This window comes from Lagenorhynchus albirostris, chromosome 6, assembly GCF_949774975.1.
Source record: "Lagenorhynchus albirostris chromosome 6, mLagAlb1.1, whole genome shotgun sequence".
NCBI lineage: Eukaryota > Metazoa > Chordata > Mammalia > Artiodactyla > Delphinidae > Lagenorhynchus > Lagenorhynchus albirostris.
Genome location: NC_083100.1, coordinates 45,044,622 through 45,063,083, shown reverse-complemented (window position 1 = coordinate 45,063,083; position 18,462 = coordinate 45,044,622). Strand labels below are relative to the sequence as shown.

The 18,462-nt window shown below is 36.4% G+C and overlaps 1 protein-coding gene across 1 annotated transcript in view; it reads right to left on the bottom strand.

The window, feature by feature from the left end:
* The window catches only part of COL5A2 (collagen type V alpha 2 chain), a 144,186-nt gene extending 126,002 nt beyond the window's left edge, over nucleotides 1-18,184 (bottom strand). The window contains exon 1 of the mRNA XM_060152470.1: nucleotides 17,856-18,184. Within this exon, the coding sequence (XP_060008453.1) occupies nucleotides 17,856-17,952 (97 nt within the window). The 5' untranslated portion in view covers nucleotides 17,953-18,184. The remainder of the gene's footprint in view (nucleotides 1-17,855) is intronic.
* Nucleotides 18,185-18,462: the final 278 nt, after the last annotated feature.

The window sequence follows — 18,462 nt, the reverse complement described above, 5'->3', positions numbered from 1 at the left end:
CGCTTTGTCACAGATTACCCTTCCCCCTCCCCATATCTTCAAGTCCATTCATTAATTTATAAACCAGCTTAAGATGGTCTACATGCATGTTGGTGCCTATACATCGATCATTTCTCTTCACAAAAGTACATAACTAGTTGTATCTCTCATATTGGGGTTCTTAAATATGAAGATCATTTCTTATCCTTCTTTCTACTTCCAATTTTTAACATGGCACTTAGGATTCAGGGATCATGGAAGCACTCAATAAATATTTGGCCAATGATGGTTTCATTAATTTTATAATCAGTGCAGTATATAAAGCCAGGTCAGAAAGCCTAATAATTTGAGGGATCTCACTGAACGCTAAACCAGCATTAGTGTTTCTTTCCAAACGTCCCTTTTGGCTCTTGCCCTGTAACACAACCTGTGATTGCATTTGTTTTCACCGCTATGCAGATTCCAGGTTACAAGGTTTCCTATTTCACTTCAAGTAAAAAATTTTATTTGTATAAACTAAAAGTTGTATGGTTATTTCCTCCTCACTATAGTTCTTCATGATAATCTGTAACTTCCAGGTCTTAAAAAAAAAAAAATCTAAGCTTCTACAAGATTGAATTATACTTTCCCTAATCATTGTCTGTCTCACTGAAGTCTCTAAGAATGTTGTCACTGAATAAAAATGATTTTCATATAGTAGTGTGGAGTGCTCTTCTTGATAAATAAAACTGTCTTCCTTTTTCCTTTTCTTCTCTCTGTGAGATACAATTGAAAGAGTCCTGGACTGGGAGCCAGAAAACCTAAGTTCTCTATCTCTATCCAACATCTGCTGCATCATTTATCCCTTGTGCATCTCGGTTTCCTCATCTGTAATCGAAGGTGCTTAGGTTTTACGTGTACATCAAATGAGTGAATGTACTTTGTGAACTGTACAATCCTACTTATATCTAGTGTGATATTATTACTAATAGAGGCAGAAAACTCTACAAATAAATGTCAACTGAATATAGACCACTGGCCAGCACAGAAAACCTTAACCTTGCCTATGAAAAAGTGAATCTTTTTTTATTGTTGTGATTTAGGAACACCTGACTTTTAGTGGGGGTGAGGTGGGGGTCAGGGGGAGTTAGAGACTGATGGAAGATTGAACCTGACTATCCAAAAGCACAACACATTGCCCAGTTGGAAAAAGAAACATCATGTATCATGATGCAAGCATTTTGAGCAAATATTTGATATTTAACCAACATTCACAATGAAAACAAATGACTTACTGATAACTTAAATCTTCACATGATGCTAGCACAAACAGAGCAATAGGTGAGACAACTGGTCTCAAAGGACATCCAGTATATATAATTTGTTTAAATTAAATTGATTCCATTTTAATTTAATATTGATGCATCAAAATGATTGAGGCATTAAAATAATTGAGGCAATAAAAAGACTTGATGTATTCAAGCACGAACAATCACACCCCTACCTCTTGTACCCCAAACATATTTATTTCACCTGAAGCTACAACCGCATCTTTGCCTTCCCGCATCTAATGTCGAAGATACAACAACCAATCTCCTTTTAGAGGCTAATTCCTCTCCCCTTACACCCAGTGTTGCCCTCTCCTATATCCTGGTCAATCTTTTCCCCCTTTCTTTCTGTATCTTCGACATCTCTCCCCCCATGGGACTCTTTCTCTCAGTCTGTGAACATCCCATCCCATCATCTGAAAACAAAACAAAAATCCTCACTTGACTCTACCTAACTATGGTCCTATATCTCTTCTTCTCTTCACAATTAAGTTGCTTAATAAATAGAGAAAGAAAAAAAATAGTCTATACCCACTGTCTCTACTGTTATTAAATACTGAATTTTTAAATAATTAATCAATAAATTATCCAAAAAAGTCGTCTCTAATAATAAATGAGATCATCCTGCAGTCCATTCTCCAAGCATCAAAGTACTTGTAGTTTCCTGCAAAACAATGTTAAATAACACTTCTGAGTATTGCAAATATTTTTTCCTATCTACATGCTATTTACTTGCTACTCTTGTCTCATTTCTTCTGGTTACTGCACATTCATCACCTATATTTTGGATCTGTCTCCTCCAGGAAACTAACCTTTGCTCTCACAGGTGAACTGAATACTCCTATGCCATTCTTTTTCATCATATTTATTATATTGTTTTATAATTATTTGTTCATATGTCTATTCCCCTCATTATGGATGCCCCTTAAATACAGGAGAGTGTGTCAATCATCTTTGCATCCTTATAGCCTGACTAAAATCACTATAAATAAAATGGGTAAGTTATAAAATTAACTTTTGTTTGTACATAGTAGCCAATTAGTGTGCTTTGAAGTATGTATTTTTATGAGGATTTACCCAAAAAGGCGCTAAATACAGCTAACCTATACGTAAAAGCCAGCTCCATTTTTTTAAGTTTGCTGCTATGTATGTAAAAACAAGCAAGATTGAGTAATGTAATTAGGCAACAATCTGACAATCAATGGAGAGAAGGCATTTGACTTTAAACCATCAAGGGAAATATATTTTGTTCAAATTGTTGATCACAAACATTTATTGAAAACCTCTTATATGCATAGCGCTGAATCTGTATCTGATGTTTTGGGTTTGAGAAATGGTCTTACACTCAAGGAGCATATGACATAAGTAAGAGATCAATGACATTTATTAAGTAAAACTAAAACAATGGGCGATGCAGAAAAGGTTTTATTAAGTGCTAAATATGTCATAGAAAGGAGAAGTGCTGTAGTTTAGAGAAAAAGAGCAAAGATATCTGGGATAATCAAAAGTTTTCAAAGATGACACACACCAGACTTGATTATGATTTGAAGGGTGTGGATGTGTGAAGAAGAGGCTGGAATACAGATAGAGGAAATAATGGGGTGAATGCAGGGGAATGACTGCTCAGGTGCTCCCTCCTCTGAGACCTTCCCTGGCCTCCCATCCCGCCTCCACCTCTCAGGCTGTGTGTCGGCAAGGACTAAATATTTGTTTCTGTATCATCCAGTAAAGGGCCTGGTTTACAATAGGTACTGAGTAAATATTTACTGAGTTAATGAATAATGAAGGAATGAAAGTAGCTTGCAGGGTGGGGATATACTGCCCTGTATAGAAAAGCAAGTCAAAATCATCATCACTTGAGATCAGAGCACTATTTCTTTTAAAAAAGACAAATTTTTCAGAATCATCTGAAGCAAATTCTAATGTCACTAAAACAGTTTTATAATGGTTTTTGAGGGTAGAATGGGATTTATATTCCCCAAAGAAGGAAATTATTGTCACCTGCTTTAAGATGACTGAGTATATCTCATTTATCAAAGAGTCCATTAACCTAGAACCTGACAGTTTTCTCCCACTGGCATTTCTGATTTTACATGAATGTGAGCATTTGTGGGTGCCTTTTTAAAATCTTGTCAGATTTTTTTATCTAAATTTTTCATATGCCCGAATTAGACACACGTACTTCTAGTAAAAAGACATTTTTAAAAAAAGGCTATTTTCTATCCATAATGCCTGGGAGTGAAATTCTAGCAGGACTTGGGGACATAAATGTTTAGAGGACTAAATCAGGATCAGTGAAGTAGGAAAAGTGGGAAATAAAACACAAAAATGAATCCCTCATTTTCCCTGAAGAAAATGGGAGACAAGCAGCATGTTCCAAAAAGTTCTGTGCTCAAGAAATATCAATGGAATAAATCAAACCTTCTAAATATTCAGACTAAACATGTACGTATCTCCCAACAAACATTATTGCAAAGAAAAATAAGGGCTCAGGAACAAGTATAAAATAAGGAATCAAGAACAATCATGACAATCTCATGATCTACTCCTCAGGTAAAGCTCATAAGTTTTTAATTCCCCTTCCTGCCTCCCTCCCTCCCTCCCTCCCTTCCTTCCTTCCTTCCTTCCTTCCTTTTTTTTTAAAGGCTAGATAGAATAGCAATTTAGTACATTCAGCAGACTGTCAGGAAAAGTAAGCAGTATCTTCATTGCAAAGACAAATCCATCAGCTTTAAGGGCGAGGGTCTAGGATGCCACTAACCTCTGACCACCATCCCACCAAAAAATATTTAGAGAGCACCAAGTCTTATGGTTGTAATAGTGTAACACAGCACTGAATGCATTTACATATTTTCTAACTGGGAAATTCAAAATTAATCTGAAATCTACAAAATTTAATCCCAGATTATTCTGAATTTTTTTTACAATCACCTTTTACAACAGTGTCTAGAAACTTTGTTGTAAAGCCATTCACTGAAAAGCAGATCATTTTGGAAGTTGTGTCTCTTAAATGAACGATGAGTCAGGTAAATAACTAGAAACCTGGATCAAAACTTCAAATCCTAACTTAAAAGTACAGAAAGATATTGCCTACAGAAATTATGCATAATGCTTCAACCCACCAAAATGCATACATGAGATTCTTCACAGTGGTATAGCACAAATCTGACCTATGTGAAGTAAGTTTATGTAAACCTTCTATAGTCATAGAATTTCAGAGCAGAAAGTGGCCCTGGATAATACACCACAGGTCTTACAAAGGAGGAAACTGAGGCCCGAGAATTTAAGTCACTTCCACAAAATCACCAAGTTAGCTCATGATAGAGCTACAATTAGAATGCACATTTCCTGTGTCCTGGTCTAGTTTTAATTTAGAATTATTTCAACAATTCATTCATGAAAGAAAGAAACAGTCTATTTAGTTGAGGCCCTCATCTCGTTAACTGCATGTTTCTCTCTGTACAAGTAGAGAGTCTTAAAATACACCAGAAAGTAGACAGGCGTGAGGGATGACGGAGCCTTTTTCTAAACACTTGGCTCAGATTGCTGTGGCCATTTATCACCAGTTTAACTTCTGGCTCAAAGTCACCTTCTGACCCAGGGAAAAGGGATACCATGCTACAAACAGGCCCTTAGAGCTTAACTTTGATTTTGAGACAGGCTTCCTGATGAGAGATGAATAGGGAAAAAGTAACAATAATAGTGGATTCAGCCTTCTGACAGGAAGCTACATTTTTGCTTGTAGAGAGATTGCAGTCCAGTTATATTAGAAAAATCACGTTTTGTCTTTCCATCTGTTCTGTTTATCCTCAAGTCAAAGTCTCTATTCTCATTTTTTTCCTATTTAATTCCTATTTTGGGGCTTTGGGAGTTTTCTAGATAGATATGTATGTAAACAAGGTGTTTTACTCTCTGAAATTCAAGGTTTAAAAAACCCCACTAATTTTGCTTTCTTTCAGTTCTATGAAGAGTCTTATATGCCTTTGGATTACAAATATTCTCATTTACCTAAAATAAAACATTTATTTTGTATTCATCTAACTTTTCATTACAGTAAATCATACTAAAATAATAACATTACCCTTATCGAGGCTTTTAAACCTGACACAGAATTTCCACAGATACCATGAATTCTTCATTTTGAATCTGTGAGGTAGCAAAATAAAAAGTATTATCCCTGTTTTATAAATGAGGAAATTAAGGTTCCAACACATTATAAGGAATTTATAAGGAAAGAGTCAGAACTTTACTGGAGTTGTCTGACTCAGGGCCAGTGCTCTTTGCACCCTGTTGCTATGTTGAGTCAGTAGAAGTTGAATCAGCTCAGAGAGCTCCTTCCTCTGCATTGACCACCCAGGTGGAGGTGCATGCCATCCCTCATAGAAACATTGCCAGGGTCCAAATAAGTCTGTCTTGAACCAGTAAAATATCAAGAAAGTAAACAAATGTTTTATGTATTGAGCATAGTTTCACTTTTCTTGAACTCTACCTGAACCAAATGGGCAAACAATTGCCAAAATCATTATATTAGAAAAGAAAGAATAAAATTAAATGAGTATATGTACCACTAAGTTTGCAAAATGCATCCTAATGCCAAAGTATAACTTTCAGGAGTTGTGCCAGTTTGCTTTTCCTGACTTGCTTTGTGAATAATCTGGAGCTGAGCACAGGCCTGGCCCAAGGGAAAAACATGAAATTAAAAAAAAATTCCTTATTGCCATTTCAAACCTCGCAATTATACCTCTCTCTACTCCTCTCCCCCATTCCTGGCCCTGTTCTGTCCCAGGGATTCTGCTCCCCCCATCAAAATTTGAATTCAATTCTTCAATATGCAGATGAGAAAACTGAATCTCAAAGATCAGTAACTTGCTCAAGGTCACAAGGTTGCAAATGGCAAACTCAGGATTCGAATTTGAGACTCCAAAGACCCAGGCTCTGTTAATTGCTTTTTGAAAGTAAATGGAAAAGAAGAAGTTCTAAATGTAGAAACTGCTCACTGTTAAAGGTTCTAAGTGTAGAAAAATGGTAATAATTGGGAACCGAAGGAATTTCCCAGAATTAAAAAATCTCATTGTGAGATAGTGCCCTATTCCTACAGCCTATAGGCCTAGTTACGAGTATCTATGCCATTAGCTCAAAAGAACAGAGATATAGTATTGTGGTTGTGTTTATTTATTTATTCATTCTAAAATGACTATGTTTTAGGAATATAGGGTAAACAAAAAAATTAGAGAAATCAAAGAACAAAAATTAAGAGATATCACGAACTTCCCCAACCTCTCTAAAATTCTCAAAATAAATCCCACAAGACATGATACAGGAATGGTCAGGGAGCCCCACATTAGATTGGAACCTTACATTTTAATGTATGATTTCAATGAGGCTATCTGAGCCAACTGCTAATTGGTATCCTTGTGTACCCACAGAGAACCCATCTTCCCATGCATGTATGCTTTCCATATGATGCACAATCATATGGTTCTATCCTGAAGAAACTCAGAAGTCCTCTTCAGAAACAGTCGGAATTCTGTGGGCAAATTTCCATTTTGATTATACTAAGGCAACTTTCAGTTTCTATTAGAATAGGTTTGAAGTGATTCTAATGTCTTGACTGTAGAACCCTCCACAGACAAATACAGGATGCCCATGACAGCTGTGTTTTATCCACCTATAGTGCCGTAGAGTCCATCCGATACTGGGACTTTCACCCAGAGCTATGATGTCAGCTGATCCTGATGGCCAGAGAATATTGGGGAAAAAAAAATCATAAAAGGCAAATTACCATATATAATATACTCAATTACAAAGGAGTAATATTTTTTAAAGGGTGCACTGGAACAATGACTAGAGAGGGCACGTGTTGTAGACTAGTTTCCCAAGGAGTAGAAAAGAAGAGGACACCAAACAGGTAAGTTTTGATAGGAGGTCAGGTTGGAAGAAAAATTTTGTAATTTGAACCAAATTTGGGAAGGAGACATGCAGATAAAGCTTCAGTGTGAGACCTTGATTCTCAGGCAGATTCCTGAATGCCTTTCCTTCAAACTGAAAGGAGGTTGAAAGCGTATTTCCCTAAAAAAAAATTTAATTTAATTTAAAAGTCACCTACTTCAAAATTGTTTTTCTTAAAACTGGACCTGCTTACCCTCCTGGGACTTTAGCAACATGGAACAGATGTGGAAGGGGTACAAGGTAGCTCAGGTGAATATAGCTCTGGCAAGTTTATGAAATATTTATATTCTGAATATACCAAAATACCATAAAAATACTAATTTAATTATCATAAAATACTGATTTAATTTTATTTCATCATCCTTCACATACCCAAACACAAACACTGCCAATGGAACTTTGAATGTATCCACGGATTAATCTCTTTAGAACTAATTGTTTCAATTTTGATTCATTCTCTACATAAAGGAATTAGCCTACTTTTTTAAAAAATAAAACAGATTCAAAGTATCCTGAAATCTTCCCAGGCTAATAAGCACTCTGCTGGTTCAGGAATTTATCAGTTGTTTCTCAGCAAAATTCAGTTCAGTTTTACTGTGCTTAAGGGAGAAAAATAAAAATACAGACAAACACATGCCTAATCTAATGTGTAGAGATCAAGATTTAAGAGGAAATGGGGAAGGGCTGGAGAAAGAAGTGTTTTTTTGTGAACACTCAGAAAGACATAACACTTGCAGCACCTGAAAGCTTAAACACAAGCTCTTGAAGGAATGTTCAGTTGTTCCTCCTTCATTGCCCCCAAGTCTCTTTTTCTTTTTTTCTGTATAAACTCATAAAAGAAGATTTTCATATCAGAATCACTCATTTGCCTTAGAATGGCCAGTGCCCTTCTGCCCTCTCAAATGAAAGTATAAGCCTTCTTTATAAAACTTCAGAGGGTTTGTGTTTTTAGCCAAAGACCAGAAAACTAGGAACTTTTTCTTTGTAGTTCATCTTCCCATGGTAACCAGTTAACCTCACTGTTCACCCACCAGTCCATCCTACCGGAAACTCTAGCTAAAAATTTAGCACTAACATGAGAAGCATAATGCTCTGAATTAAACTGTAACTTAATTATTTCTTCAATAGAAAGCTCTGGAAAGAATGAAAAAGAAAAATTTAAAAATAATTTCAAACTAGCATAAATAAATCTGATAGGTTCTTCTCACTCGGGAGAAAATAATAAGTATATAACTGCTATTTAAGAAATACTAAATGAAAAATAAATGAAATGAAAATATTAAATCTCTATAAATAAATTGTATTTGCTAAGGGAAGCACCCATACTTTAAAATTCCATAATGAAAAACTCTAGAGCTGACAGCCACAGAACAGCTATATTGAATAACAAAGATTTAATTAAAGGAATTCATAGCTACTAATTATCTGGTGAAATTCCATGTGCACACCTCCTGCCAAGTCAAACCCATCATTCTGTTTAAGTTTGAAAAACTGAGAAGAAAGAAAAGTACAGCAAAGTAAGGAAAGTGTGAGTATAAAGAATGTGCCTACATCCTACACCAGTTTCTGCTTTCTGGAGTCAATTTCACAAAAATCTTCTGGGAGCGAAGGGAGTGAAGAAACCAGCAGCCTTTGGAAAATGAAGAGACTTGCTGCAAAGTCTGAGAAAAGACAGTCACTCCCTCTACTGTATCCAAATAGTCCTGTGAGCTGCATTGTAAATCCCTGTGCAGTGAAGCAATTCCTCTCATTCCAGATACAACACAGGGCAATGCAGTGTGGAAAATAAGCTTCCAATTTTTACTACAGACTTTTATGACTATCATATTTTCAGAAAATAAACTCTGAAACAGACAGAGCTGGTAGACAGACATGAGGTAGCACTGGGGCATGGAACGGATCGTGCTTGGCTTGCTTACATCCTGGGAACGACTACAGAGAATGAAATGCTGTGGCGGTGAGAAACAGGAGAGCAGCAGTGATGCTTCAAATCACAGGGTCATTAGAAAGTATTCAACGGAAAGAGCTTTTTGTTTCCTTTGTTTTTTCCCATATAAACCTACACAAGAAGACGCTACAATAAAGCTCTGCTATTTGCAGCGTAAAATTTATAAATGGGCTTACAATATAGCCTATTTAGATTTAGATGAAAATACTGAGGTATTGTCCAAATGACCATAGTAGAACAGTAAATAAAATTTGCATTTTAAGTTTACACTAATTTTAATCTCTTTGAGAGCAAAAGTTGTTTATTTTTTCCATAACATCTAACATTTTGGTTCTTATAATTACCCAATAAGCATTTATTATTATTGCTATACTACTAAATAGTAATGGAATAATAATATCAACTGGATAATAATGTTGGATAATGATATCAGTAATCATTTGATGAGCTCCTAGTATTTGTTGGGAGCCATACTACTATGTAGGTGGTTTATATACATGATAGTCTTCAAAATAATTATTTAAGGTAAATATTACTATTCTAATTTTATAGACAAAAGCACTGGGACATAGAGCCATCAAGAAAATTGCTCAAGAATACGCAAATATAATTTGAAAATCCTGAATTTGAAATCAGTTCACTCATATTTGAATGAATAAATAGTGGGAGAGATATTTTTTAGATTTTCAAAAATATTCATTGGCATATATGCATGGAATAACTATCATATACTTAATACATAAAATAAATTTATGACATGAAGTGGAACCTGGGAAATAGACTTAAAAAAAGGAACCATGTGTGTGCACGTGTGTAGTGAGAGGTGAGAACTACAGGCAATTTCTATTTTGAGGCAAAGAATGATAGTGACTGTGACTAAAATTCTAGAAATGGGCCAGATCATGGAAGGTCTTGTATGCCTTGCTTAGGAGCTTGAACATTATTCTTTCCTCAAGTTATGGGAGTCAATGGAAGATTTTAAGGAAGGTAATGAGGTAATCAGATTTTAGTTTTATATCACAGTGGCAACAGAGGCGGTCTCTATAGGTGTGGCTGGGAAGTAGTCACATGGGAGACAAGAGACAAAGTTAGATGTTACTGCAGTAAATTGTAGTAATACTGCAATATGATGATGAGAGCCTAAACTTAGGTATTTGTAGTAGAGAGGGAAAGGAGGTATATATGAGGAATATTTAGCAGGGAAAATGGTAGAGTTTAGTGACTGATTAGACTTTTGCTTGAATAACCAGGTAGGATGATCTTGCCTTTAACTGACATAAAGAATACATGAGAGGGCTTCCCTGGTGGCGCAGTGGTTGGGAGTCCGCCTGCCGATGCAGGGGACACGGGTTTGTGCCCCGGTCCGGGAGGATCCCACATGCCGCGGAGCGGCTGGGCCCGTGAGCCACGGCCGCTGAGCCTGCGCGTCCGGAGCCTGTGCTCTGCAACAGGAGAGGCCACAACAGTGAGAGGCCCGCGTACCGCATTAAAAAAAAAAAAAAAAAAAAAAAGAATACGTGAGAAAGATGATCCTGTCTTGGAGGGAAGATAATGAATTGAGTTTGGGATACACTGAACTTGAAGTGGTTATGGACCATCCAGTGGGAAACTGAGTATTCTGAAGCAGATGTGGAAGGTCAGGGTTGGAGAGAGAGATTTGAGAATGATCAGCAATTAGCTGTTAATCAAAACCCTGCAAGTAAGATTCCTAGATACTCTAGGGAGAGAATATACAGAAAGGAGCAGTGGACAAAATCCTATGAGAAAACAAAGTGCTAAGGGATAAATAAGGAGAAGGAGCCCATGAAGCTGAGAGGGAAAGGTCAGGAAGGTAGAGGGAGAATCTTCAGAGCACCGCCTTTCAGGAAAGTTGGAGTGGTCAATGGTAGGTGAAAGGAGCCCACTGTAACATCACACATTGCCATAAGAGCATAAGTGGAATGGAGGGGGCAAAAGTCAGAGTGCATGGGATGAGTGAGGGCATGGAGGCAGACAGAAAACTGTTCTGCTCCTTTAAAGCAGCTGGGCTAAGAATAAAGAGAGGGTGGGAGGCAGACACAGATCCTGGGAGAAAGGTGAGCTTGTTTACAGGCTAAGGGGAAAGAGCTCATAGAAAGGAAGTTGTTGGAATTATGGAAAAGAGAGCATGATTAATGGAGCAACTTCCTCCAGGAGATGGAGAACAAACAAAGTACAGAAGGAGAACAAATCTGGAAGTTTCTTCAAAACATATTCAAAGATTTGGCGAGGGCTTCCCTGGTGGTGCAGTGGTTGAGGGTCCGCCTGCCAATGCAGGGGACACGGGTTCGTGCCCCGGTCCGGGAGGATCCCACATGCCGCGGAGCGGCTGGGCCCGTGAGCCATGGCCGCTGAGCCTGCGCGTCCGGAGCCTGTGCTCCGCAACGGGAGAGGCCACAACAGTGAGAGGCCCGCGTGCTGCAAAAAAAAAAAAAAAAAAAAAAAAAAAAAAAAAAATCACAGGAAAAACAAAAATTGGCAAAAGTAAAAAATATACCACCAAGGTTTGTATCTGTGATGACTGAAACCAGATTGTAATATCACTTTCTGTGTCTCATTTAAGTGCTCTAAAAGTGCCTTCAGGTAAAGTTCCCAAATGACCCTTCTAAGAGTCCCATCAGATTAACAGGAGTGTGTATAAATTCTCCAGTTTCAGATGAGGACCCAAAGGTTTGGTAAAGTTAAAGGACTGTAAAGGTAGCAAGACTGCTAAATAGCAGAGATGGACCAGAACTAAGGTGTTCTCCCAATGATGGTTGGACTGTGGCTTACTTTACTTACTAAAGTATATAGACTACAAGGCTGTGATGCTTATGTTGCAAGCAATGTTTCCACCGAGAATACTGTCATCTTGGAACTGAGTTTATAATTCTGATTGAGCAGACACCCAGAAAGGAAAAGAAAAGAAAAGAAAAAGGAAACCAACTGTGAGACAGTCCTTCCTCCTTCTCAGATCTAAACTAAATTTTTTTAAAAAAAGCATACAAACATTTTTGAGTTTGAACATTATACCAGAAAGCTGATAGGGACAAAGTTCATTATTTATTAATATTAATTTATTAATATTGTTAATATTACTGCCTTCTCTGTAGAAGGCAACACGAGTAAGGAAAATCTTGTGCTATTGTAATGTCCCTGACATACTGTTCCTTAGAGAATATACTCAGTATATGATGGAACCATCCTGATTTCTGTTGAGGAGTTTAGTTGTAAACATATCAATAAAATAAAATAAAATAAGAACACTAAGGCCAGCAATATAGTCACAACTTTAAGGCAAAATTTTCCACTGGATAGACTACCCCTCACGCAAATGCCAAGGATAGATACTTTTTGTATATAACAGTTCTTCAGCCTTAAATGAAATTTAGAAAAAGCCACATGAAATTTACATGGAAAGAAATTTAGAGGAAAACTGAACGGTCCGTATGTTCCAACCATTCCATTGTCTTATATGAACTTGTTCAACTTGCCAAAATGTACACAATAGGGCAATTAATAATTAACAATTTTAGTCTTTCTCTCCTACTATCATTATATCTCTCATGTGTAAATCTAAACTTTTCAATGTTGTAATCTCAGAGAAAAAAAATTAGTCAAAAAGTGACTAATCCATTTTTAAATATTTTATGAATTTCCATATAAGGCTAAGTGATGATGTATGAATTATCCTTCAAGTAGGAGCAAGCTGTTTGATTAAAAAAAGAAAAAAATAGATTAACATGACTTCAGTCTTCTAAGTCTCCTCCTCTCAAAACAAAGCTTTCTCTTTATGTTTTTACTTTACATACTGCATTATGTGCATTTCTAGAATGATCAACACAATGAGTTTTAGGCCTGTGTTGATATGATAGAAGTGTGAAGAACAGGAAGTAAAAGAGAGAAAAAGAAAACTATATATTCACCTGCAAATACATTTTAATAGTCTGTGTCCTTTGCATAGTAGAATGATTCACCTAACCTGCCATGAGGAGGATTTGGGCCTTGAGATGTTTTTCCAGAAATGATGGTGAATTTGCAGTAGTTTATATACAAACTTCAATTAAGCAGCCTTATAAGTGAAAGGAATGACTAGAATAGCAAGCTATTGCCAAAGTCACAGTGTGTAGCCTTAGAACAGGAAGCCAAATGGTGTCATATCAAGACAAGAGTGTTAGGTACAGATTTAATACAGTGGTTCACCAGCATGAATCAGAATCACCTGAAAGCTTCCCAGATCCCATCCAAATCTACCAAATCAGGATATCTGGAAACAAAGGGAGCCTAGAATCTATATTGGCAACAAGCTTTTCACGTGATTCTTTATGCAGCCAGCTCAACACTGATCTGTGGATCGCTTACCAACAAACTTAAAGAGTCATGGTCAAAGTATACACTGCATTTGTCAATATAAAAATTCACTATAACTATCAATCTACCAATCTACATATATAGAGAGATACTCTTCAAAATAAAGCCTCGTTCTAAGTTGAATAAAAGTTATAGGTACTTCTAAATTTATCTGAAGAGAATAAGGAAAGAATTGCAAAGAATTACAACCTAGTATTTAAGTGCCATCCCGTGTTCTTGGCTTTGTAGTCTGCTCAGAATTGAACAATAACCAGGGTAAATCAGGTTACTCAACTATATTCTGTCCATTGAAACCAGATCTATTCCACTAGTTGACAATTATGCTCATTGTGGCTGGGATTATAGTTGCCTCCTAATAGCTATTCTCCCTTTTATATCCTTCATAACATAACTCTGTTCAGTAGAGTACACTGCCAGTGCTATCCAGCTAAGACTACATTTCCCAGCAGTCCTTGTAACTTTGTATGACCATATGACTAAATTCTAGCCAACTTTCAAGTAAGTTGAAATGATATGATGACTTAATAGTCTCCATTAAAAAAGAGGGAATCACAGCCTTTGTCTCCCATTCTCTATCCAGATGCCAGGAAAGTAAATATAATGGCTGGGATTCCAGCAGCTGTCTAGGAACATAACATCAAGGACTGTACCCTAGGGATATGAGAGAGCTAGAAAAAAATTGAATCCCTGATGACTTTGTAGAGCTGGTATACCAGCCTTTCACTACCTAACTAGAAGCTTATTTTATATAAGGAAAAGAACCACTTTTTTTGTTTAAACTACTGCATTCTGCTAGATGCAGGTAGACCTAGATTAAAACATCCACTATAAAAGAAAAGTTTGCATATCCTACATGATTCAAAGTATCTATTCCAGTGGTAAAGAGTTTAAAACAATTTATGAGTGAAAAGTATCTCAAGCTGTGTATTTGTATTCTGTACCTCCTTTAAAATCATCCCATCCAAGTACTGCTGAGTGTTAAGCATTAGTTTCTTCATATTTGTATTTTAACAATGAGATAAATGGTAGACGTAATATAATAAAAATGCAGGAGACCATGGTATAGAAAGGACTGTAAGCCCCTCATCTCTTAGTAATCAGAAGTTGGCTTAGGTCCAGGATATTAGTGTAGGGTTGCCACAGAGGGTTGCAAATTTATGGTCCAGGAGCCAAACCTGGCACTCAAATATATTGCACTCGGCTTAGGCAATGCTTTCTGAAAACATCAGATGTGACTGTCTTCAAGTGGGCATGCATCTTCAGTTCTCCACAGGCCCACCATCTCCTGTTGACGTACAAACACTCGCTTGCTTCACTTATTGATGTTACCTACCTTCTCAGTGCCTCTGAGAAGCACTGACATTTATAGTCTCTGGAAATAAAATGGTACATTTCTGCACCCTCCCTTCTCTCCATTTCTTCTCTGTTGTTGAAATCAATGATTGATATCAGAGATTATTTTCCAAGATTAAGTATGTCCACTTCTAATAACAAGAATGTATATAAGCTCACTAGGTGTTAGACCTTTATTTAGGAATATAAAAATTACTATAAATGCACTAGTATTTTCTCCTACAAAAAACAAATGGAGAACCTCTCAAAGCACCCCCCCTAATAAACACACATACACAAAAACTCATGAAAAGCTGATTTTGTCACCTTAACTCATTTTTGTTACTTAATTTTACTTAGTAGTCTCAACTAAAGTTAGCCCAACTCTCAAACTTTCTCATTTTTATGAATTTAAAAAATCAATTCAGTTCTTAAAATTTAGTGAGAAGTAGTAATGATTTTGGCCTAAACAGCCTAAAACTTATTTACTTTCTTTTATCATTCATAAGTATTTTTATCAGACAGGTACTGTGTAACTAAGTAAAATATGTTTTAAATTTCCAGTAAAAATAATCACAGTCAAACAGAAGAAAAATATACCTTGAAGTCCTGAAAAGAAAAAAATAAAAGCTCACAAATATGTACTTACATATGATAATAGGTCTCCTCAAAGGGGACATATTTGCACACAAAATCAATACATTATATGACTTAGAGCTAAAATTTGAAAAACATACTTGTTTTGCATGTGTGCCTTAGATATTTCTTTAGTTTAAAACATTTACCTGAACTTACTCTTCCCCAAACTTAAAAATCACATGGAGTTTCAAAATTCTGACACTTCTATTAAGCTCGTGACAAGCCTGAACAGGGAAAATAAAGTATTGCCAAGTACCACACAATATAACTTAAACCAAAATATGCATGGTAAGTAAATACAGGTTATGTAGCTCTGAATATTCTGGATTCTGGAATTCTTTTCTACATCAACTTTAATTAGGACCATAACTATTTTCTTTTGCTTTTGAATTTTTATTACATATATTCTCTTAGCTTGAGTTATAAAACTGAAGAATTTATTTTTTATAATACGTATGAAAGCAATTACCCTTTTTCTGTAAAATATAATGTTTGGAATTCCAGTTTCTATGCTGTTTGGTTATACTGGGGGGGAGCAGAGTTGGTATGGAATCAGGGACTTTTTGCATCATGCCTCACATTCCTAACATTTATGTAAATTAGTATTAAGGAAAATTGAACTCTGCTCATTTTTCAGAAGCACCTACAATGTAATTACAACTATTTGAGAAAGTCTTTTAACATATGGCCTACTCCATATGCTTATAGGAAACATTTATTTACATGTTCAATTATTTTCATACTTTATAAATGTAAGTTATTTATTTTAAAATATATTAACAAGGAAAGTTGTGTTAAGTTTTAAAAGAAAGTTGTTGGTTGTTTTGGTGGGGGAGGGGAATCAACTACTTCTTTTATGTTCAGATTTTTCTATTTCTATTGTAATTTTTCTGTATTTTACTTCTCCCCTTTCCTGACTTCTACTTCCTATTAAATTTTCTCCCCAATCCTTCCAAACTGTACATGCTCTTCACAACATTATAAGGAAACTGAAGAAGTTTCATCTTTTATAAATTGTCTCATTTTCAAAAACATAAAAAGTAACATAAAAAGATCCAAGATTTTAGAAAGTGCCCCCTCTATGGGACTCTGGACAGATTGTTGGGTATTCATCCCAGATTCTTATTTTCACTTTTTAAATGCTTTTTAGACCTCGTGGCCTCTATATTAATTTTATGAACATTTACAGAGCAAAAATACACAGAAGCAGGTATTAAAAAATATATATACACGCATACATATGTGTATATATACACAAAAATATATATGAACGACAATAACAAAAGTTTAATAAATATTCTAAGTTTTAAAAGCTTGAATTTGATGTTAAATTGTTATGAAAATCTATAATGGCCTATTATGAAACAGTACATGTCCGTATTTGAAACTTCAGGCCTGGACGGGAAGGATTTAATAATCAGTGGAACCAATTTAAATATTTTCTTATATTTTATAGCAGCCATGCATTTTTGCTTAACATACCACAGAACCCAACCCTAACATATGCAAATTTCAAAGGAAAAAAAATCGATAACCAGTCAAGATTTGTCTCACATTTTAAAAAAAGAAAGGAAACTTGTGTCTAATGAATAATGCCAATAAAATACTCCTTGATAAATAAATTATATAAGGCATGTGGATTTCCTGCCTTCCGCCATCCAACAGGGAACCACCACTGTCCTGATAATCAAGTCAGTAGGGTGGGAAAATAAGAAATCTGGCTTCTATCAACTTCTGCCATGGGGAAAGAAACGAGACTGCCTCTCAGAAAGCAAAAGTGATTGTAAGATCACAAATGAAAATGGGAAAGACGTAGAAGTCTGTAAAGAGAGAAAAATAAGGAGCCAAAAACAAAGAAAAAATCAGTTATCAGACTGGCTGCAGAGGTTTTTCTAAACAAAGAATTTTATGAAGCAGCTGAAGTTCAGTACAAAAAAGACTCCACCCTACCCTGCTTCTGCTGCGACTTCTCCTTGCTCTGAAAACTCCAGCCCACAGAACAGAACTCCTCTCACTAAAAGTGCCTTTAGTGCTCTGTTTTAAGCACTCTCCTTTTCTTTTAAACTTCCCACTCTCCACATTCAGGCAAAAGGACTTATCCTAGGCTTTCCCAGAAATATTCAGTAGTGTACTCTTCGAACCGCAGATGTGGAAGCTCCGGATTTACAAACATCCCGATTGTCTTCCGAGCTGTTTCCCAGGTGCAAATCTGTCAGCCCCCTTCTCAACTTCAAATCAGAACCTCCTCTTCATGCTCTTCCTGAGGCTTAACATTCCACCTATTTCCCAAACTATGCAATAAACACCACAAGGAAAGCAAACGGCAAACTCACCATCCTCATCTTCTTCCTGGGCTTTTATTGAGACAAATTGCCCTAATAAAATAGTAAGAATGAGGAGATGTCTTGCTTCCACCCAATTTGCCATCATGTCTAAATATTAGACATGTGGGTCCTCCTGGGAGTGAAAAGTAGATTCTAAGGTTATTGTAGCACCATGAAGTCAGCTGTGGGCTCTTCTTTCAGCACCAGCCCCAGGGCAGCCTCTGAAAACCCCCTTTTTCAGCACCAGCTCCGGCACAGTCTGCGAAAACTTTTTTCAAGCGATGCAGCTTTAAATAGGAAGAATGCTGCCTCCACTTCTTTTCCTGCCCCTTTTCAGCTTGTTCAGGCTCATAACCATCCAGTGTCTGCCAAGCAACGGTCTGATTGATAGTAAACAACCAAATCAGAACACGCGCCTCAGTGCCTTGAACTGTCCCGATTTCATTTATGTTTTAAACATAAATGGGGCTTAATCACAGAAACAAACGTTTGTTTCTCTTTCCTTTTTTTTTTTTTTTTAAAGAAAGCTTGTTAGAAGGAAAGAGACTTATTCTCCCGTCCCTACCCTTTTCCCAGACACACACCCCTTCACTTTTTCCCTATAGGGAGGAAATAC